General features: G+C 41.2%; 3 protein-coding genes across 3 annotated transcripts; all 3 read right to left on the bottom strand.

Annotated features, from left to right (window-relative positions):
* Positions 1-746: 746 nt before the first annotated feature.
* On the bottom strand, positions 747-11746 carry adh5 (alcohol dehydrogenase 5). The gene is made up of 9 exons (XM_080774818.1): positions 11660-11746; positions 10560-10661; positions 9985-10126; positions 9648-9735; positions 9088-9307; positions 7971-8231; positions 3128-3263; positions 1377-1515; positions 747-1142 (listed from the first exon to the last, which is right to left on the bottom strand). Exons 1-9 carry the CDS (start codon positions 11675-11677, stop codon positions 1118-1120), a joined length of 1131 nt encoding a protein of 376 aa, XP_080630944.1. The 5' UTR covers positions 11678-11746; the 3' UTR covers positions 747-1117.
* A 1262-nt stretch (positions 11747-13008) lies between these two features.
* gar1 (GAR1 homolog, ribonucleoprotein) lies at positions 13009-16639 on the bottom strand. Its single transcript, XM_080774013.1, has 6 exons — positions 16416-16639; positions 15896-16050; positions 15744-15803; positions 14236-14359; positions 13555-13680; positions 13009-13433 (listed from the first exon to the last, which is right to left on the bottom strand). Exons 1-6 carry the CDS (start codon positions 16627-16629, stop codon positions 13423-13425), a joined length of 690 nt encoding a protein of 229 aa, XP_080630139.1. The 5' UTR covers positions 16630-16639; the 3' UTR covers positions 13009-13422.
* Positions 16640-17908: 1269 nt separating this feature from the next.
* On the bottom strand, positions 17909-22930 carry smim19 (small integral membrane protein 19). The gene is made up of 3 exons (XM_080774843.1): positions 22688-22930; positions 21126-21250; positions 17909-18838 (listed from the first exon to the last, which is right to left on the bottom strand). Exons 1-3 carry the CDS (start codon positions 22819-22821, stop codon positions 18777-18779), a joined length of 321 nt encoding a protein of 106 aa, XP_080630969.1. The 5' UTR covers positions 22822-22930; the 3' UTR covers positions 17909-18776.
* Between the last annotated feature and the right edge of the window lie 534 nt (positions 22931-23464).

Below are 23464 nucleotides of genomic sequence, written 5' to 3'. Positions count from 1 at the left end.
TCCCCCATTTTGGTTTGGCTTATGTAACTGTACATTACATTTTCAACACTGCTTTACATCTACTAACTTCACTAAATTTCATACTCAAACTTGTAATTCAGTGTAGTTTTAGAAACACATTATTTTGCTGGCTGTTTGTCAAAGCAGTCAGTCGATCATGACAGCAAAACTGCAAAATGATAAATAAATACAACATTGTAAAACAGCAATATGTCTTAAAGTCTAGGCCTAAGTAGTTTAGTGTATATCTCCCACCTAATATTTAGCTTTAGGGGCAAAAATACCTCACATTGTTTATTAGAGAACTCCAGCCCTTACTATGGAAAAGGAGAAGCCCTTAAGACGTCCTTTAGGCACACTTCACCATGCATGCATATGGTTTAACCAGTTTGATCAGCGCAAGTGTGCCTGAAGTAAGCCTAAGGGCCTCTCCTTTTTCTGTAATATTTAGCTACCTATGCTGAATGTACCATCTGCAATTTCCTGCACTAGATACATGTTTTTGATCTCTAGTCTTGAGTACTCAGTACTTTAGCTCTCAAAGATAATAAACTTCAAAATCTAAAAAAAAATAGGTCATCTCAGTCACGAGTGTTAACAGAGCAAGTTTCATTTTAGTAAAATTTGAGTAAAATCTGACCAGGACAATCTATAATTTTACAGGGTTTTAGTACTTTGTTCACCACTGATTGCCATGATGACTACTAGACATAGACTACTAGACAATCAAGCGAACAACAACAATGTAATTTGAAAGACATTTAATAACCACATGGAGAACATGTTAAACCAAGCATTCTGCTGTGAAGACTTACATTCTAATAAGAACACATGTGGTATAAGTGCTGCAACTTAGCTATGCAAATGCCATGGCTGAACTTTGGCAATGAGAATTTTCTTTTTCATATAACAATCTATTAGAGGATCAAGCTGAACAATGCAATTTGAAAAACTTTCTTGACCACACAGAAAATGTCACACCACAGAGAAAACCTGCATTCTAATGAGGAGACACAGTATGTAAAGTATAAGTATAAGTGCAGAAGATCAAGTGCTAGAACTACAAAAGAAGATTGCTTGAAGGCCGGATGTGATAGATGGCAGGAAATCAAGAACTTCAGAACTTCAGCACTGCACGGATACTGCAATGAAAAATGATAAATTAAGTTGAGATAATCCATATAAATTATTGTAGAGTTCAACACAAGTAAACAGAAGCAAGTGAGAGTAATGGGGTTACTAACTATACTCTCACTTGGGTTTGATTCCCAGGTAATATACACACACATTCTCTCTTTAGAAAAAAATATATATTATGAATACACAAACATATGAATAGCCCCTATGACCACTGACCGCCCAACCATTCTGCTCACCTCTTTCCGGCATGCATAAGGTCAAAGGCTTCATTGATCTGGTCGAAGGCCAATGTGTGGGTCACAAACTCATCCACTTTCAGCTTTTTATTCATGTATTCTTCCACCAGTTTGGGGACACTCTCCACACTCTTCCAGCCTGGGAAACAGGGTATCACAAGATGGTTGGAGAATTGAGCCATTAGCCAAATCTTGGGTGTGTGACAGATACACTCCTGTTACCTGGAGAATTACTGTCTGAACAAAATCTAGAGAAATTGCCAAATTACATCAAGATAAAATAATTGTAACATGAAAAATGCATCGAATCACATTGCAGTAACAAGTATTAGTATCACCCTCCTTGCCCAGCTGCCCACATCCAATTGTGTTCCTTGGAGCATACACAAATCCCTATGCACAGATGATTCAAACATCTACAGTAGTCCCACCTGGATGCCCCATTGTAAGTTTAACTTATGGTATGCTATTAGAGCAATCGGCATACCAAGTACAGTAACGTTGGTCGGTTATACAGATACAGTGAAACATTGTTTTTGGAGCCAATAAGCTACAAAGCTACACATGACAGTGACTGTCCATGTTTTACCCATCTTAGTAGCTCAAAGACAGGGGTAAAAAGCTATCCTACTTTCCACCTCTAGCTATAGTATAAAAGTTCAGTCTATATTAGGCTTAGTATATTGGCTTGAACAATGTTCTACAAATCCATTGCTCACTCCTACCAATGCACCTGAGGCCAGAGGCGGAAAGTTCTTATAACGGCAGGGGGTTCAAGCATCCACGCCCCCCCCCCCCCCCCCCCCCCAGCGGTGGAAAAAAAACGAGTTTAGTTTTTTCGAACAAAAGCCACCTTATTAGCATTTGAATGCGGCATGCGCGGCGGCCCAACACCTATCTTGTAGGTATGTGACTACGTGCATGACAACATGACCACTGGGGAGGGGAAATTTCAGTGGACAGTCAGTGGGTGCATCATTTACTGCAGTGCATATAGATATATTTTGCCAAAATGCAGTGGGTTCAGTCGCGCCTTTGCCAAAATGCCAGGGGGTTCAATCGCGCCTCTGAACCCACGGAGTTTCCGCCACTGCCTGAGGCTCAGTGAGGTTTGTCTGGGTCAAGTTAAAAAGCAAAGCAAGCAGAACTACCGGTATACACATCACAAAGCCTCCTGCAAAAACATTTAACATCAGTTAGCTATAACTAACTCTGAAGTCTGATGTCAATATCACTAGAGGACGCCAAGTCCATGGGTTCGTATACTTTTTTATTTGCATTATAATCCCCATCCTCTTAGATCGCCTCATAAAAACTGTTTAAAAAATAAAACAAATCATCCCAGCGGTTAACCGTTTCACTCATATGGATATGAAGAAACAACTAACTGCGAGAAAACGCTAATGTTACTGCTGCCAAATTAATAAAAAAATTGCTAGAAACAGACTGTATCAAATATGCGTGACAGACTGTCGTACTCGTAAACGATACAGAGACACCTCCCCGACAATATCTCCGAGACAGTGGAGCTTAAGCTCCAGGGCCCGCAGCTTGCAGTTGATTTGGCACTGTGGACAGTTGGTTTATTTTTGGACCACAATTGTTTGTAAGATTTTAAGATGCCCCAATGCTATATTCCGTGGGACCAGGGGATGAGCGAGTGATGTCAGGACTTCGGCGCTCTATAACGAGGAGACAAATATTAAAGATTCTAATTGGCCAAGCCTATTTGATGAAAAAGTGTTACTCACCTCCAAATGCTGTGCCCCTCCACACTCTGCCTGTGACCAGCTGGAAAGGTCTTGTGGAGATCTCTTGCCCTGCTCCAGCCACCCCGATGATCACGCTCTCACCCCAGCCTTTGTGGCATGCTTCCAGAGCAGCTCTCTGAAATTACAAATTGTAAGAGGATTGTTCACGAAAAGGGCAACATAGTTTTTTTTGTATTCAATGTAGACTACCATCTTGAGTGTGGCATTACACAAGCATGAATTAGTCAAATAGATTAGGGTTATTAAATTGTGAGTGTTGCGTTTTATATTTAACACTGTTCTGAGTGCCACTTAGTAGGTTTTCTATGCGCTGGACTTGCAAACTGAATTTACTTTAAAATGTAACTACCTCAATGAGGTCACAGTGTACTGTCACTGGACCACATGCTAAAGCAAATGTATTGAACCATATACCGGTACATGCATGGCAAAAGAGAAAACAAGCTTTTGCTTGAAAGCAGTGCCCTCTGATGGAGATGATGCTGCACTACACATGGATTAAAGCTAAACGAAATCTCATGACTGAAAAAATGTGTATGGCCAAGCCCTTACTGTATGCAAGTCTGAATGGAGCCCCTCCCCACACTAGCACTGTTCCCTAAAACAATTAACAATACTCCATGTGAAATTATGATGTTTTAGAAATGGAATCCAAAAGACTGACATCAGTAGTGGCGACTAAGAACTTTAATTCATGACTGCACTGCATCTATAATATGTGATTAGTTATATTATAATTATCATGCCAGGTTACCAATTCCCTTCAAAATGTTGGCAGAGGAAATCTAATCTAATATGTATACATCAGCTGGCTTTTTTAATCCATCTCTCGGGTGCCTAAGCAAATATAATATCATAGAATCACACTGGTATTTAATCAATATTTGATTCCATTAATGACATAATTCAACAATGTACCCACAAGCTGTATACATAATATTTTGTAAAACCACACAAAGTAGAAATAATCATATCAAATAAATATTCACTTATTAGGATGCGTTTGATCTGTTTTTGTCAAACGACACCATAGTATAGAACAGAGTATAAAATAAATTAAGGTTTACTATCAACCTAGCACTTGTTGACTCATGATGAATGTAACATTTATAGTTCTTTGTATGTGATATATCATATGGACCCCGAGTCTGAAATAAATTGAATTATAGTGACAAATACATTGATAGGCATTTTTCATTTGAGCACAGCAAGGTGTTCCCGATTTGACCGCTATTTAAAGGTCTAGTTGAACATTGCTTGAATATAACTACCTGTACAATTCTCCATTTGAATACATTTCTGTATTTAGCCGCAAGCATGGGAGAAACGCAGTTTGAGCGGTAGTCCGACGATAGTTTCCTTTCCACATGTCGGACTGTTGGTGTGTCTAATCTTAATGTGCGCACCCGTCTCTAATGTGTAATATAGAATATATGACCCACCCCATGTTTTGAATGTTATAGCATTTGTTGACACAATCGTTGCATTCATCATTCAACTATCAACAGGTGAAACTAACCACTATTGATGAACCGGCTAAAGATGACCACCTTGACTAATGGGCGGTGGTGGCTCACGGGTAGAGTGGCTGGATGGTAACCGCAAGGTTGCCAGTTAGAGTTAGTGTCGAAGTGTCCTTGAGCAAGACTCTGATCCCCTAATTGCTCCTGATGTGCTGGTTGGTGCCTTGCATGGTTTCTGCCGCCATCGGTGTATGAATGTGTGTGTTAATGGGTGAATGTAATGCACAATCTCTGTAAAGCGCCTTGGATAAAGGCGCTATATAAATGCACCATTTACTGATGGACCGACACAGCTGATGACATAAGTACTGCAAGTACCCAGCACTGGGTGTGTATTTAGAGGGTCACACAGATGCAGATCAGATTCGGAACAAGAACACGGAATGGGAGCACACCGTTCTTACCAGCAGCCAGAGACAGAAATACTAAATAACTAGCGGATTCGAATGTTATCAACCCAGGAGAATCGCTACATGGTATGTTCATTTCAACTGCACATCTTTCAATAAATACACCACAAACTGAGCTACAACTGGACATCCATCTGTTACCGTTTTCTGCGTATACTGCATAGTATCACCACCTGTGAAGTAACGTGCAAGAGGAAGGTGAAACAAGAAATGATCACAGTGATATTTGTCAGGTGAAAGAAGTGCCGTCTCCGTTGTATTCTCCCCCCATATTAGTATGATTATTATTTTAGTAACATTTGTATGTCACAACCTCACGCCAATATATATATATATATATATATATATATATATATATATATATATATAACACACACACCTACTCAAAGCGCTTTACAATGTTCCATTCATTCATGCATTGGGAGGTGAAGTGGCAAAGCCTCCTCACTTCCCACATTCACACACCAATGGTGGCAACTACTGGAGGCATTGTGGGGTTCAGTGTCTTGCCTAAAAGGACACTTCGACATGTAGTCAGGAGGAGCCGGGATTCGAACCACCGCCCCACGGATCATTGGACCTCCTGAACCACAGCCACCCCCTCAGTTTGCATTCTTGATGGAGCTATTGGATTAAAATACAAATTAAGTCAAGTTCCCGTGACTTCACAAAAAAGGAGGTGGTTTCCCAAATGGGTTCCAAGATTGGCTTGCACATAAACCATCTGCAACGTTTTATTTCATCATTTTATAAATAAAGAATATTTATAATACATTAGCTGAGCTCCTCAAACCCCACAAGCCAGTTTGTATCATCTTTGCCCACCTCACTCACCCACCCACCCACTCCACCCCTCTCCCCCTTCCAATATTGCAAATAACAGCAAGCAAGGTAGCGTTTGCTTTAAGGAATGGAAAACACTCGGCTCCGCTCTCAGTCAGTGTCATTTTGAAGCACAGCTGGATCGCTGAACCATTCCAGAGGGTTGTCATGTGGAGGTCAGAAGAATTTATAAGTCACGCATTCCGACAAGAAAAGACAAAGAAAATTGAATCACTTGCTATGCAATAGCAAGCCGAGTCTATAATCAATGTGCAAGCTAGTGCGCTAGTGCAGCTGGTTTTCTCATTGGCAGCCTCATCTCTAGGCAACCACACACTTTTTGCTCTCAGCCAATGGGATATAGCAGGGGTGCCCAAAAGGTAAATCGTGATCTACCAGTGGATCACACGGGCTGTGCAGGTAGACCACATGACATGCCCCTAAAAATATATAATTGATATGGATAAAAAAGGCATCAGTCTCTGAACCCCTAATTTGATTAAGGTGACTTCACTTGATTGATTGACATCGAAAAGGGCAGCTCAAACCCACAATGCAAAAAAGAGTGTTTCGAACAAACGTCAGTAGCATTACAAAGTTATATACAAAAAAAGAAAACTAATGAGCATTTGTGCCTGTCGTAGACATGCACAGAGCAAGTTCAGTCGCGCTGGCCGTTAATTGGGCCGCTGCAGCATCATGCTCTCATCCACATGATTCACTCAGCCAATCACACACTCACTCCATCTCATACCGGCTACTTTAACCGGAGGTTTGCATTCCTCCTCCTGCTGCTTGCTTGCTGCTGCTGCTGCTGCTGTATTAGGCATTGCAGCGTGCTGCTGTATACAGTACCTATTAAATTTCCCCCCCTTTATTTCCCATGCGTTTGTCTAATATGCAACTATTTTCAGCAATGGGATAATATATTCCATATAGGGTAGGTACCCTCACAAAAACATGCAGTAATCCTGGTCTCTAACTGCCTCCCGCCTGATGGAGGGGAAAGGAACTGGTTGGAATAACGTGTTCCTTCCATGCGCTACGTCCCACCAGGGAAACTCCCCCCTGTCAGGTGTAAAGGAGCAACTTGGACACTCAGGCATGAAGGAAGCATGAGTTCAAGTCCGTTGCTCTCCCCAGGTTGGCGGAGGGTGTGTAGAGCCCAGGATCACATAAGATGATTGACACAGGGGTGAAAAAAGGGTTACAAAATCGTGGGATAGAAAATATAATTTAAGGGATAATATATTCTCGTGGGCATCCATGGGATATAGCATTGCAGCCAATGGGATAGCAACAACCTAACCTGCTGTCCTGTTCCTGCTGTGCACGCCAACTATTATTTCACCAAGGGATTCTACTGTCAACGCTGCACGGCTGCACGCCAACTTTTATTTCACCACAGGATTGCGCTGTTTGTGTGCATTAACAGGCTTGTTCTCACTCACTGACATTGTTGTATGTCAGCTCAGCTGGTATGTTTACCAGTCAGAATCAGAGAGCAAGAGAGATCACTCTGAACGGACCACGCGGATGCAAAATAACGTTTTGTGAATAGTGTAGCAAAGAACCACTAACAATCTGATTTTGCCACCCAACCCAACCACATACCATTTAAGGTTGAGTATCGGATTTCTCATTAATAATAATGCCAATTGATTCCTCCCCACACACATTTGTGTTGTCCCTGCTTTTGTATCCTACTAACTCACCTGCCAGTGAGGACAGGTTACTCAACACTCCCTCCTGACAGGTGCCACCACAGTATGTGCAGTGACCAATATCTATTTATATTATGTTCTTATCTAAGGAAATTTAATATATTGTGTTCTAATTAATTGTACTGGTACTGTTTCCAAGTTAGACAGTACCATGATGTTATTCTCAAAATGTAAACCTACAACTACAACCCTGAACTACTGTGGCTGATACATACTCTACATCACACTTTAGCATGTGCTAATGTAGAATGTTAGTATGTGTCCTGCCGTCTGGAGCTTCACTGCTTGAATGAACAGTGGTATGGCAATGGTGTTATCACTCCGAATTCCAAATCAGACTCACCATGACCGTTACATTTCCGATGCATTCGAAGGAGTAGTCCACTCCTCCATCAGTCATCTCCACAAGAACTTCCTGGATGGGCTTGCTCTGTTCGTTGGGGTTCACAAATTCGGTGGCACCAAACTCCTTGGCCTTCTCAAACTTGTCAGAGTTCATGTCTACGCCAATGATTCTGGTCGCTCCAGCGACCTTGCAGCCCATGACCACAGCCAAACCCACAGCACCGAGGCCAAACACAGCACAGGTAGAGCCAGGCTCCACCTAAAACAGAGTCAAACATACGGTACTATTTTTATATCATAGGTAGCACATATATAGTTTAATATTATGGCATGTAAATATTGTAAGCAAAATTAAATAGTGCTAATGTGTGATTTTTGAAACAGTGTGAAAGGACTCAAAGCCACCCACACTCACTCTGTTTTGTAAACAATTCAAATTAACACAATGTAAAGTTATGTTGTTGGTCCTGTGTTTCTACATACTGCCAACCAGGTGAAGAAATCACAGATTGAAATATGAAATAATATTATAATAATATTATGAAAAGTTCGAGACCATTAGTATTTTATGGAGGATGCCAGTAGTTTGACAACTTCAAATGATCTTAAAATAAGTGCTATTCCTGCTGTGCAACATGTTTCCAATACATAGAAGACATGCTGGCTTCAGTGGCTTGTATGGAATCCAAATGACTGAAATCAGGTGACTGAATTCATGAATATGCCACTGAGAGAAGGATACATGCAGGGATTTGTTCAAACCAATAACAACACGATGTGATTTCACTAATAAGCTCCCATCTCTATGGTCAGTTAGGGAACACGTACAGTTCTGTTAAGGTGGAATCAACGCCTGTAGACAGTAGACACTCATGAAAGGACACGTATTACTGTTCTCCAAATGTGTCAATTAAAGCAAAGACATATAATTAATTAAATTTGATATCTTATCTCTTCTTTTCTTTCCCTCTTATTGTGTCAGAGGAATGCAGGTTAGATTCCTTGCATGGAAATATACTACAGATTCCGAAAATAGATCTGTTCGATGCGACCTAGTAATTAACTAAAATAATCAATGAAGAATTAGCCCCATTCAATTTTACATATCAACCCACCTTGGCAGTGTTGAGTGCAGCACCGTAGCCTGTGGAAATGCCACAGCCAAGCAGGCACACCTTATCCATTGGCGCCTTCTCATTCACCTTGGCGAGAGAGATGTCAGCAACCACTGTATACTCAGAGAATGTGCTGGTCCCCATGAAGTGGAACAGCTGCTTGCCCTTACAGCTGAAGCGGGAGGTCTTGTCAGGGAGCAGACCCTGCCCCTGAGTTACTCTGCAGAGAATATGCAGCAAAAATGAAGGGGGTCAGGGGATTGTGTAGGAGGGTGATTACACTAGGAGAGTGAGTATTTAGCTTGAGGCATGAGCACGATTGAAATGATGACTGATGACTGGTGCTTTCATTTGCCTGGCCAGGGTGGAATACCTGAGGCTATGTGTTCTACTGTCGTTGCTGTGTTTTGATTATATTGAACACAGGCTAGTAAAGGCCCAGGGGTTTGCTTCATAACACATTTCACTGCTAGATAGATCCAGAACGGTTTTCAGAAATTCATGAATGGTTACATTTGACAACTATCCTTACAAGATTCTGTGTGGACAAATCTATTTACCTAATTTTCTGGCAAAGGTTGGTCTTGGGATTTTTGCAGAATTTACATTCTCCACACTGTGGCACATACAGTGGAATGACGGTATCACCTGTTTGAAAAAGACAATCTAATAGTTAGCATGTCAGTTAACTCTGTTGTGTATGCAAGAGACACATTTTTACACAATGTGGTGGATATTCCAAGTTTAATCTACTGCTTTAATAATTTAGGTAAAATGTTAAAATAATCTAAATGAAACCAGTTCAATGCTTAGGATGTATATGTAAAATGAACTTTAGACCCAGACCAAAACAAACACAACGTTGAGGGCAGGGTGAATGTTTCACTTGAACCTTACCAGGCTTGAATTTGGTGACCCCTTCACCAACACTCTCCACTGTACCAGCACCCTCATGGCCCAGGATGACTGGGAAAAGACCTTCAGGGTCACTTCCACCCAGGGTGTAGGCATCAGTATGGCACACCCCTGTGGCAAAGACCTGAAAAGAACATTATAACTAACCATGTAACTGGACCAAAGTTGTGTACTGCTCAAATTCTGTTATGACAACATGATGGTTTATGGCACATTTGTGCTTGTTATAATTATTGTATATTATTGAAGTCCTTCCTTTGGTGGCCTAAAGAAGTAATGATTGAGACAGCTGTGGAACCATTCTTTCAGATCTAGTCAAAGGAACATTCAGCTGTGTATATCTTTTTCCTCACAGCTGGCCTTTTCAATATCTGTCCCTTCTGTTGCTTTCTTGTATGGTTCTTAGTTACATAAATAACCTACGCCTACGGTATTAGTATTTATATTTGATGGTTGTGACTAAATGTCTTATTAGCACTGGCTCATAAAAAACAGGCTGCCTAGTGCCTACTGTAAAGAGATGAGATTATGCATTTGCCGTTATGCAAGTGTTTTACCTTGATGCGGACTTCATGTGCATTTGGAGGGGCCACCTCCACTTCTTCAATGGAAAGAGGCTTACCAGCTTCCCAGGCAACGGCAGCCTTGCACTTTATCACCTGAAAAATAGACAATGTTCAGCAATAAATCAACAACTGTTACAGGGTGAGGAGTAGACTGTATGTGTACAGTTACAAGAGGTGTGAGATTGTAGCAGCTGGTTGCAGTCAATATGAGCTCACCTGTGAGCTCATAATTGTTTTGTTTGTTCAGTCACAGGGGTCTTGCCGTCTCTCCAGCACGTTAATAAACAGAAAATACATTCTCAGGTAGGTGACAATGTTTCTTTGTGTCATCACTTGTAATTTCACTTTTCATTTAATCTGTATCCTGACTGAGTTCTCTATCCTGATAGGATATAATTGGTATACCGAGCTGAAAATGCATTTTCTGTTTAATAAAGAGCTGGGGAGATATGGAGACTCCTTTTACTGAACAGGCACTATCCTAACCTGACTCCGCCACATGAGGGCGATATTGAGTCACAAGTTTTTTTTAAACGACTGAAGCAAGTATCAATGGGTAGTTTGGCTACTATCAGAAATTGAATATTGAGTTTGACCTAGGCCTAGACAATATAGGGGGGGGCAAACCGTTGACATGTTTCGTCTACAATGAGATGACATTCCCAGAATAGGAACGCCAAGTTTAAAGTGGTTAATTCATGTCCACCAGCCAGGTACCCGTTAGCCGTTAGTTACAGCGAAAGAGAACACCATTAGTTGCATTTCGTTTTCGTGTTATCCACAACCACGATGAGCAACTTATTGAAGTGCTGTGCACGTCTCTCACTGACTGTAGTAGCAGGTGTCAATGAAAATCATTCTATCTGATATGCTTTTCAGAAATTTGTTCCATAAAATGAAAGTGAAACAGTGCTTCTTTGTTAATTATTTATCCACTGAACTGCACGAGCTCGGCGTCGTTTCTATTCCCAATATAATTTCTGTGATCAATGCGAAGACAGCACGGACGGTGACCATTAACAGTAACAGCAAGAGCAGCTACTCAATGTATATATTACTTATATATCATATATCTTTTTTAAATAACTTACTTTCCCTGCAGTGTCCATATTGCTCCTTCTTTACCAGATAGTCAACGCGAGAGAGGGGCGGTGGACGCAGCCGTTTGAAGATTGACTGTGAGATCGACCGAGTGGACGAATCAGAAACTGAGGTTTACCGTCTAGACCAATCAGACGCAGCTAAGAGGTTTACTATTTGGACCAATCAAGCGGAGTGTACCAGGGTCAATGGGTTCAATTCGCTTTACGGGTTGCGGATCCGGTCTGCACCTAGAGCGGATACGGAAACGGCGCGTGCATGCATGTATGTGCAAATTGATGCACACAGTAGGCGGCCGGATCTGAGCACCGAGCTGTGCAAAGCCTTTCACAAGGCTGGTGCCCGTGAGGTGACAGGGTGACACGAGGACGGAGATCCGAACTATGGTGTTGGTTGGTTTCCTAAAGGACCACTTCACCACTTTTCAACCTTCATATAATTGCTCCTCACTAATGTTCATGATAAAATGGCAAATTCTAATAAAAAAAATGGCAGTTCAGAAACCAGTCCACCAGTGACATCGATCCACGCAAATAGAAACGGCAGGCTTTTTATTACTGAAAAGTTGCAATGCAAATTGTTAATGTCACTGGTGGTGGTGGACGGGTTTCAGAACTGCCCACAGCCCTCCTATGAGACACAGATTGAGTAGAAAAAAGGTGTGGTATTTTATCATGAACATAGTTGAAAAGTGGTGAAATGGTCCTTTAACTTCTACTTCTTTATATCTTTGGTGTGCACAAACAGTCAAAATATCTCCTGTGTTCATGTCTGCAAAATACTCGTGTTATCACTCTTAATACCCTGTAAATGTTATTTATGGTAAAGAATGTGCCTGTTTTGGGGGGGAAAATACAGATGGGCCTTTCATATATTTTGTATGATACAAAATATATGAAAAAAACAATATACAACTACCGGTATATAGTTGTGTACAGAACAATTTGCAATAATGAATGTGTGATTGTTAGAAAATCCCAAGGACTTGTCTCATGGCATGCGATACCCAAATTAAGTGAATCCCATCCTGTAGTAACAACTAGCTTTAAAGATGTTCTCTTCGTGAAACATGATTTATCCTAGATACACCCCAACAAAATGCCTTTTTGCTGGGTTTACTATTGAAATTTGGCCTTGTACCCCTGTTACACACTGCATAGAATGAAACCATTTCAAAATATAATGAATATATATACAAATACATGAATATAATTCATGTTACATTTCTGTAATGACTTTCAAAACATCTTCAAGTTTAAATGGAACCAAACATTTGACACTTTAGATTTAATCAGAACCAATATCCTTCCATATAACAGGAACCTTTTGACCACTCATACTGTATGCTCCTTAACCCATTTATTGTAAAAACAAAGGTTTTCAGAATATCTTCTATTTTTTCATTCAAAGCTTAAAGAAAATTCCTGAGCAACTTCTAAAATGACACAGATGCTTTCCCGGTTTTAATGGCCGTTTTAATGGCCAATAATAAAGGTCAGTTTATTTGAATACAAACCTATACCCTTGGACCCTTGAATAAAATCCAAAAAGAACCATCACTCATTCAAGATTACAGTACAAATTAAAAATGACAAAAATAAACACAAAATGGGAAAACCTCAGGTCAAGTAGTATAAAACAATGCAATGTCCATATTCTGGGACTCAAGTCCATCTTGCCAGGCTCTGCCACAGAGCCGCATTTCTTCCACTTGAGTGGGAGAGAGAGAATCACACCAGCTATCACTGTAGCCTCATCTTGAACCTAAAGGTGAAAAATAAATATAGGCATGAACAAAATGGATGAAAACATTTGGCTATCACTGTATGACTGATGGCTTACATTAAAGGTAATTCAACATTTCAAGAGAAGATTATCTGCTAACCTCGGAATCCACGGCCGCCACCACCACTACCACCTCTTCCTCTGAATCCTCCTCCTCCTCCTCGACTGAAGCCTCGTCCTCCTCCCCCTCTGAAGTCTCCTCCACCTCTGCCGCCTCGGAATCCACCTACACCCAAGGCAAGAGTGGAGCAGACTGGGTTCAAACTAAGGACCACTATTAGCATGTCCCCTAATGACTTTAGTGCTTTAGTAGCTATGTTGGGAATCATACCCAATATCCAAACTCATTCCAGCTGCACAGGAAATGTAACATCTTCCCCCAACAGTGTTACGGTACGATCACACAAAATAAGAACGAGGCTTAAGTTGGTGATCACATCTAGATGCGTCACAACAGGCACAGCCACTTCAAAAATGGTGATTGGTTAAAAATAAAGTGTGGTGCATGTACCGAATGCGGTTGTGTGTGCAACCAGGTTCTCAAAGGAATCTTGCCTGGTCCAAATGTGACATTGATGAATGGTGCAACTTTGTGCCTTACACTGACGCCACGTTTACACAGCAACTGTTTCTACAGAAAACGGCAAAGTAAAATATCAGATGTGCTGTCCGTTTCCACTTCCTCTGCTGTGCAGTGTGATCGCCGCTTTAGGGCAATGATCTACATGTTATCTTATAAGACCTCAGCACTAGTGTTAGTTCTTAACATTTATTGTCTCACCTCCACGACCACCTCCTCTTGCTCCACCTCTAAATCCTCCCCGCCCTCTTGGCGGTCCTTTCACTCCTGGTGGCAGGGGGAGGAATCGCTGAAGTGGGAGAAGTTTCATTGGGTCGACATAGAACTGTGGGAGAAGAAAATGTGTCAGGAAATGTCAAGAAACATCTGTGGTTCATAATGTCGGAAAGGCGTCCAGAGTTGTCACAAATGGGCTTCAGCCTACAGCGAGCGACCGGTAGACCCTGCCTCCCTGCTCACAGCAACAGCTAGAGCAGTGGTTTTCAACCAGTGGTCCGGGGACCACCAGTGGTCCTTGAGGGGGTTCCAGGTGGTCCCCAGCTAAATGGAGTTGGTAAACAAATGGAGCCTTACGCCGGGGCTCCACCGGGCGCGTCGCGTCACGTGTGCGTACGTCAAAAAACGAACCGGGGCAATTTTAATGGTGACAGAGACGCGACGCAACGCAGGCAGTGGAGTCACCCTTCATTGATTAAAAAGGGAACATTCTGTGACGGAGACGCGACGTGGATGCGCCCGGTGGAGCACTGGCGTTATTAGATCTTTAACTCCGAGTGTAAAATGAAATGTTTTACACTCTCAAGAGTAAAATTATTGTTAAACATCTGCATTACTTAATTTACAAGAAATCTACACAATTAGAGAATGTAGAAGAATTGTTATTTTGATCAACGTTTGCCTGTTATCTCTCCTAATGGTACCAACATTAATACGGCATGGACTTGTGGCAAAATCTTATGCAACGATAACAAAATATTCGATTGTTTTGGGTCTCATCAAATGGTGGTCCATGGCTCAAATGCCAAATAAATAATGGGCCTTGAAATGAAAAGGGTTGAAAACCACTGTGCTAGAGAATTATATTTTTTGCCTGTACCAGTGGACAGTGGTTAAGGTTAAGTATCTATCTTGCTTAGGGACATCAACACATAGCCAGCCAGGGCTGGGGGTCAATCACTGAGCTGTGGCCGCCCTTATAAGCAATGCAGGGCAGCAGAAAAGTTGAATGAGAAAACCTTGAAATACGCTAATAAACACACTCGGACTGTGAAGGGATGTTTGTGATCGTGATTCATTGACATGACACAGCCATTTATTACATTTCTTTCTAAACTAAATCAATAAATCATAATCATGTATGTCATATCACTGTCCGTACAGTAGTTCAGCAGTTCTGCAGACAACTCTTAAGTAATTTGAAGTAGTGAAATTAACTTAAGTTATAGCACTTTTCTCACATAAGAAATGCAGCTCTTATTCCTAACCAAAAACAATTCCTCTTGGGGATAAAGCTATATCCTGATGAGCAGGTTGGTGCTCCGCTGCGATCGGTGAGTGAATGTGTGTGTGTGTGTGTGTGTGTGTGTGTGTGTGTGTACTGCAAATGGGTGAATACCCAATGCCCACTGTAAAAATGTGGATACATTTCTATATTAATGTGCCATCCTCCTTTTGCTCAACAAGACTTAAAAAGACGGGCATCAACTTACCTTCTGCAATTTCTTGAATGAAGATGCCTTCATATTTTCAGAGAGCTTGACTGAAAAATACTGTGGGACCGAGTTGAGGAATAACAAAACAACCAAGTAATAACGTTTTGTGATCTCCCAACACATATGCTGAAGAGGGGTAAAAAGGATACAAAGTCCCGCAGCTGGCCAAAAATCTCATCCACTTTCCCAATCTGCTCCTTGTTCTCCAGATACACTGGGGCATTGAAGTAGGGAACCTTGTTTTCCTCTGTCGTACACTTGCACACAATCTCATCCTCACATGGGTGCATGAACTCCCCCAGTGCTGCAGGGTACATCGAATCAGATGGGAGGGAAGGTTGAGAGGGAGGGGGCAGAGAGAAAACAATTCCATAAAGCCATCTAACCACATGGATCTCTTTTTGGCACATGACACCAGTGCACATGTATGTACAAGACCCAGAGGGAGAAAACAAAAGTCTGAAAACAACCTTCGCTGGGCAAATTCTTAGAAAATAATGTGGGTCTGTTCTTAGGAGGAAATGTACCCCCCACCCCTTTTGATTTATGGACAGAAGGCATAATAGTTCACCTCACTCTCTGAATTTGAGCTGATCATTCAACCTAAAAAAGGATTACAGTGTTGTCAAGTACTGAACTGAAAATAGAATTAAGTGGGGATCAACTTACCAACAACATATTCTGGGGGACCATAGTCTTGAAAACCACCTCTGCCACCTCGGAATCCTCCTCCACCTCCACGACCACGGAATCCTCCTCCGCCACCCCGACCACCGTATCCTCCTCCACCGCCTCTGTCTCCACCACCCCGACCACCATATCCTCCTCCACCGCCTCGACTGAACCCACCTCCTCCTCTTCCTCCACCTCCTCGATAGGACATTTTATCACCTCTGATCAAAGACAATGTACAAAAGTTGCAGCAACCAGATTAGCCTCATAAGATCAACGTTATTAAACCAAATATGTATCCATGTTACACTTACAGACAACATGAACTAGAGCTCCATCATTTGCCTTGTTAAAGATTTGGCAAAAGGTGATATTAGTATACTCATTCCTATTCACTAGTATACATTGCCTTTGCGTTGTCTGCAAGAACTTCTGTTTAATGATATATAGGCCATACCACGTTTAAGATTTGACAAATCTGACAAAAACTACCAATAATAGAAAAGGCTCAATAGTGGGATCAATAAGGAAGGATTGATAAGGGGATCAAAATGGATTAAAAAAAAGAAGAAAGAAGCTACCACACAAGCGCTTTACTAACTTGTAGTGTAGGTACTAGCTAACTACTTATCTATAATCTTAGTGTAATTCAGTTACTTTTCATGAACATGGACACGCTTAGCTAGCTACATTATTAATTTGCCCAACACAGACGGTTGTTCATGATGGACTCATGAGCCACCATCGACTTATGTGCAAGCTTGACCAAGAAATAAGAATCCTTAGCATTGCTAGTTAGCCTGCTTGTGAATTTAAAACTAAGATGCCCATGATCCATCTGATGTTTACTAAAGAATCAAACAGTTGTCCATTACAAATAATATCGGAATGTTGTAAATGCATTCTAGGTAAAGTTAGAATGTTGGAAATATACTCACAAACTCTTCTCCGCTAGTTTATAAAATAAACGTCTGCTCGGCTCTTTGGCTGTACCATGCGACCACCACAACACGTGTAAAAACTGCCGTAAAGTTTCAGTCGATGCAATTGCAAACGATCTGGTCAGACTGTCGTAAAATGACTCAAAGTTGGGAGATACGTAGCCATGGTTCGCTACACATAAAGCGTGTCATGTTTCAGGGCTAGCTGCTTGCGCGAGAAACCTGACACAGAGAGAGAGATTTTCAGTAACATATTTTAATTGTATTCATTGCAAGTGACCTCTAATATATCCATAGTACTAATCCATAGTACATAATTAGTGATCAGAATGAAGACAAAGTTGATTTCACTGGAGTAGATGACTGTTTCATACAACGCAAAAGTAATAAATCATTTCAGATTTTCAATGCTTGCAACTCTACATAATTACAGGCTGCGCACCCACTGCGAAGGTGTAAAATCCTCCTCAACAAAAGCAAAAGTTGAAACCACACCTATTTGTCGTTATGTTGGTTGACAATGCAAAACTCAACAGTAAAGACGTGAAGTCAAGTTTGATTAAGCTTTTATTTTATTCAATGTTTTAGGTCTTTAAAGAAATCACTAGCCTAGATCAACCACTTGGTGGCAGCAAAATACAACTGTCCACAAAATACAACTACAATAGGCATTTGGCAGATTTTCCTTCCCTTTCCCCAATAGAAAGTTAAACAAGAAATACACTTTTTGTTCCCCCAATCACACTTAAAGGAGCACTTCACTCATTTTCAACATTATCTTTATATATTTGGTCCTCAATAATCCCCATTACAAGACGGCACCATTCCCGTCCGCTCACTCTGCGTGTCATTGGTGGGCTGGGGCGCTGCCTTGACTGCATCCTGACAAGCAGGTTGGTGCCTTGCATGGTTTCGGCTGCCATCAGTGAGTGTGTGTATTAAAGGCGCTATATAAATGGGGGGGGGGGGGTATAATCATGGGTTTAAATAGCAGGGATGCATGTCTTTCTGGTGGCTCTTGCAATCAGAAAGACAATCACTGCTGATCTTTCGTATTCCATGTTAGATGGACTTGAGAATTATGGAGAATGTCTGCTTACTACACAAGCAGATCTACTTGTCACATGGCATCAAATACAGCTCACACACTCCGTGTTGCATATCACCTCTTCACTTGATGGCATTCTGCACCATACATGTCATGTGTCCAGTAAAGCAAACATGCCCTGAATTATATTTGTTCTAGATTTTTCTCATGAAGCGAGAACTCCATATATTACATAATATTATAACATGCTGTTGAAGTTATCATTTGTCCACTATCCCATGACAAGATCTCACAAGCTTCTTTTGGATTCGAACCCAGCACTTGAACCAAACACACAACAACAACAAGGTGGTCATCTTCATGGGTGTATCACTCCATGGAAAGCTGTACACTATCTGCTGGGCCCTGCTGCTGCTGGTCAAACTTCCTGGCTGAAATTGGACAGGAGGAGAAGCTCAGGTTATTGTACAATATATGACTGGTTACTGACAGTGAGTACTAGACTAATAACAGTTTAAGTCCAAATTTTATTCTGACCCCTCCACAAGAAGGCCTAGTTGTCCCGACTCCTGACCCCTTATCGATTATGGATAATTAGTGTGGAGTGTGGACTTAAACTGTTATTGGTCTAGTACTCATTATTAGTGACAGACTTTGTGGGCTCATACTGCAAGCAATTTAGATACTATAATGCTAACTGGCATCTATTCTACAGTAGCCCTAGAACGGCTCTTGTTGTTTCATACAGTAAATACAGTATTTCACATACAAGAGCCATAGAACGGTCCTACTTACTTTCTGGTCGGACGTAAAATTGGCGGACTAAATGTGATAAATGATCTGTTTGTACTCACCCATTAAATCATTCCAAAGACGTGGAGTGAAATATGGTCCTCTAGTTTTATATCCATGTGAAAGTTCTGGCACAAAACGTGTATTTAGTCAATTATCTCTCTCTTTCTCTCCGGGCAAAGGAGCCAGGAATGACAGCTGGACTGATTTTACGAATACGTCCTGTTTACCGCAGACGTCATCACCAATTGACCAGGGAAACACAAAAGTTTGTGTCACACAATTGGCAGGTGCCTTGCGATAGGTGCTGGGTAATTAATCACACCACCTGCCAATTGTGTGATCCAAACTTTTGTGTTTCCCTGGTCAATTGGTGATGACGTCTGCGGTAAACAGGACGTATTCGTAAAATCAGTCCAGCTGTCATTCCGTGTCCCTTTGCCCGGAGAGAAAGACGTCCGTGTGCATCTCGTGAAAAGGTGGAGATAATTGACTAAATACACGTTTTGTGCCAGAACTTTCACATGGATATAAAACTAGAGGACCATATTTCACTCCACGTCTTTGGAATTATTTAATGGGCGAGTACAAACGGAGCATTTATCACATTTAGGCTGCTAATTTGGAACCCGACCAGAAAGTAAGCAGACCGTTCTATGCCTCTGATACATGAAAATTTACGAAGTTAATTAAATGATCACAGGCATTCTAGGTCTAGCATCTACAGTTGCAATACCAACCCTTGACAGTGCATTCATTGAAACAGAAAAGTCATGTCTTTGTTCTGTTTATTGAATAGCACTTAACATACAACAGTATAGTCAACATAGTCAACATTTACATTTTTTTCTTTTACATTTGTGCCTTTTTTTAATAGACCCCCCCCCCCCCTTCCAAGATCTGTCCATCTGTGGGCAATGTCTTGTTGCCAGTACATATTCACAGTATGTTGCGAGTGGCCTAATTCGGCATCATACTGGTCAGTATTTGAATGTCCGAAAAGTCATGTCTGATTGTATTAAACAAACGTTAAACTCACAAATATTGCAGCTGTACCGAAAGCTTGGGTTATCCTCTTTGTATCTGTCAAGTTTTTGTTTTATAGAAATAGACATTAGAGCTTTCTACTTTCGAACAATAAATTATTTGCAGGTGATAATTTTTCAAAGGGTTCGAGTTTGGAAGCACTTGTTTTTAACAAAACAACAACCAGCTGTCTCCTAAATCAGTGGTTCCCAAAGTGGGGTCCGGGGACCCCCAAGGGTCCTTGAGGGAGTTCCAGGGGGTCCACAGCTAAATGATAGTTTGGAACCAAATGGACCCTGTATGGGTCTGTAACTCTGAGTGTACAAATGGAACCATTTGTAGAGTTAAATTAACATTGATTATACATTGAGGGTCCAAAAGATAAATGGGGTTCCGTAGAGGCGTAGACTAATGCTTGTCAAACTGGGGGTCCTTGAAATTAAACTGGTTGAGAATCTCTGCTGGAGCCGTAACAAATGTCTCTATGTGGGTCCCTGGCATATCTTTTCAAAAGGGGGGTCCGCTAATTAGTGTCATTTTGGGGGTCCTTGACGTGAAAATGTTTGGGAAACACTGTCCTACATTACATCATGCAATTTCTAAACCGGTGGTACGCAGGGCCATTTCAGAATTCCAATGAGCGCTTACAAACTCAAAATCATATCCACTGAATTTATTGATTGAAAATAAGGTATTACATGTCTACGGTGGATTGAGGATAAGCTTTCAGTACAGTTTTATACAGAATTATAGCATCTAAGTTGCTGGCAGCTTGTTACATAAAAATGAGTTTTATTGAATGCCATGCTTACAACTCTGCTATTAATCTTAAAATTAAAACTGAGCTGAGATGTCTAATATTGTCTATCCATATCCTGTGTGTATTGCTCAAATGCTCACCGATTGAGTACATCTCCAGTTGCTGCCGTAGGCGGACTTTCTGCAGACTATCATAGAAGTTTGGCTCAGGGTTGGTGCCCACAGTGGGAGGTAGATAGAAGATACGCATGATCTTCCTCTTATTTCTGAAAAGGAAGAATAGATACAAGCGTTAACCACTTAACCACCAAAAATAGCGTATCTACAACTACAAGCTGCTTGCACATCAGACAAGCTAATGGGGCAACCTTGGCGTGCAGAGCGATGTAATGTGAGAGGGGCTGATCTAACTAGTTTGTAAGGATGGAGGAGGATGGATTAGTATTTTTGGTTCTTTTGGTTCTTCTCAAATACTGTCAAATCACAATGTTTCTGTACAAAATACAATGATGCATGTATGGTATGGTAATTGCAAAAAAAAAGTGATTCTAAGACTCTGGAAATGAAGTACCTAACTTCAAGACCTGCTTAACTGAAATTACTTGTATACTACATATGGAGAAAATTCGCTATGATATGGACAATTCAAACAAGTTCTATGTTATATGGCAGCCATTCCTAGATCACCTTGCTCAAATGTCACACTGAACCTCAGTATTTAGTTGTATGTCCTCCACTCTTTACACAATCTAGCAGTGTAACGTATTGTAATGTAATGACTCATTCAGAATGAAATCATGGCCTGTTTCATTTCTTTCTTTGTTTTGTCTTGTCTTATTTTGGGAAAAAAATGTAATAAAAATCTAGAAAAAAGAGAACAATTTGCGGGATTTTTGGACAGAATCTGGAGGAGAAATATCAAAATGTTTTTCAAAAGTCGGTCTCCTGGCGCTATAACAGGCCGTTCTCGCTGGGGCATCATCGTTGGCATCCAGGGAGTGTGCGTGCAAAATTTGGCACCGACCGGGTTAACGGTGCCGGAGATTAGCTGGTAACAGACGGACGGATGGACATCAGACACACACACGGATGGAGTGCAAAACATACTCTCCCCATTTCACTCAATTCAGTGCTGTGCTATCATGATCTACCACTGAATTGGAGGGGACACAGTTTGATTGATTGATTGATTAACAGTTTGCAGAATTACAGTACATTTAAAGCATAACTAAATACAAAAAACTGTTAACTGTGAGTGGACGACCAATAAAGCACTAGACTTGTTTACAAGCGTTGTTCAATTCATCTTAACATTCAGAGACATAAAAATATACACTTCTATTATAGCCAAAAAACAGGAAATCATCATCATAGAGGTAAAAAGGGAAAAGAAGATTAAACATATATATAGAGTGAGGTGAGGGGAATAAGGGCTGGGTGGGGGATTCATATTTTACGGGGGCCAGTTTCGAATTGCAGCCATCCGTAGGTGTCCTTTGAGAGCGGTTTTGAAGGAGTCAAGGGATTCGCATGTCTTAATGACCGTTGGTAGGGCGTTGCACATTTTGGTGGCATAGGAGCGAAATTAATTTATTCCCTTGTTTGTAAATTTAGAATTGGTACTTATCAAGAAAAAGTGGTTTGTTTTATTTCCAGCCGAACCTGGAACAAAGCCATCATCACAGCACAGGAACGAATCTTACTTTCTGGCATACATCAGCAAGCCGAAGCTAACCAGGATCACCAGCAGGTATACGTTGGTGGCCTCATTCCACGCCTCGTGTACAGAGTAATCCAAAGACTCGGGTTCGCTCCCCATGAGCCCGTGGCCGGCCATTGCAACAAGAAGCACTTTAGTACCGGTATGTATCTGGGTTGTTTATATATCTGTGAGTGAAAGAATGTCTGCCTGATGCTAGGTAGTAGGCAGCACCAAAAACCAAAACAAAGTCATAACGTCATTTCCGCATTTGTTCCTTGGATTTGTTGTTGCTCTTCTTCTTCTTCTCTCGGTTTAAATGGCGGGTTACTACCAATAAGGTGCATACCACCACCACCTATGTAGTATTGTATCTAGCCCTGAAACATAACGCAATTTAAGCCAGTTTTACTGAAGTATTACACTTGTTTACAATAGGGCCCACCATGTTCAATTCATCATAACAATTAGAGACGTACAAATAGAGGCCCTTATTTATCAACGCGGTGTACACCCAATTTTGGGTGTACACCGCGTTGATAAATAAGGGCCATACTCTATATATACTTACTTACGCCTATACTTACTCTATATATAGCCAAAAACAAACTCATAGCGGGGATTCACTCACTGACGCTTCCTCCCCGCATCCCCGCTGTTTAACCACCTACTGGCATGAGTGATGTGACTCGCGTGGGTCACTGACACTAATCTAATCAGGAGAGACGCCTTTTATTTCGATTTCCCTGATTATTTTTGCTTAATCATTCAACTTTATCCT

Source organism: Protomyctophum bolini, assembly GCF_963924005.1.
Source record: "Protomyctophum bolini genome assembly, chromosome: 10".
In the NCBI taxonomy this organism is placed as follows: domain Eukaryota; kingdom Metazoa; phylum Chordata; class Actinopteri; order Myctophiformes; family Myctophidae; genus Protomyctophum; species Protomyctophum bolini.
Note: the sequence above shows the minus strand (reverse complement) of the source record. Positions and strands in the feature narration are given on the sequence as shown.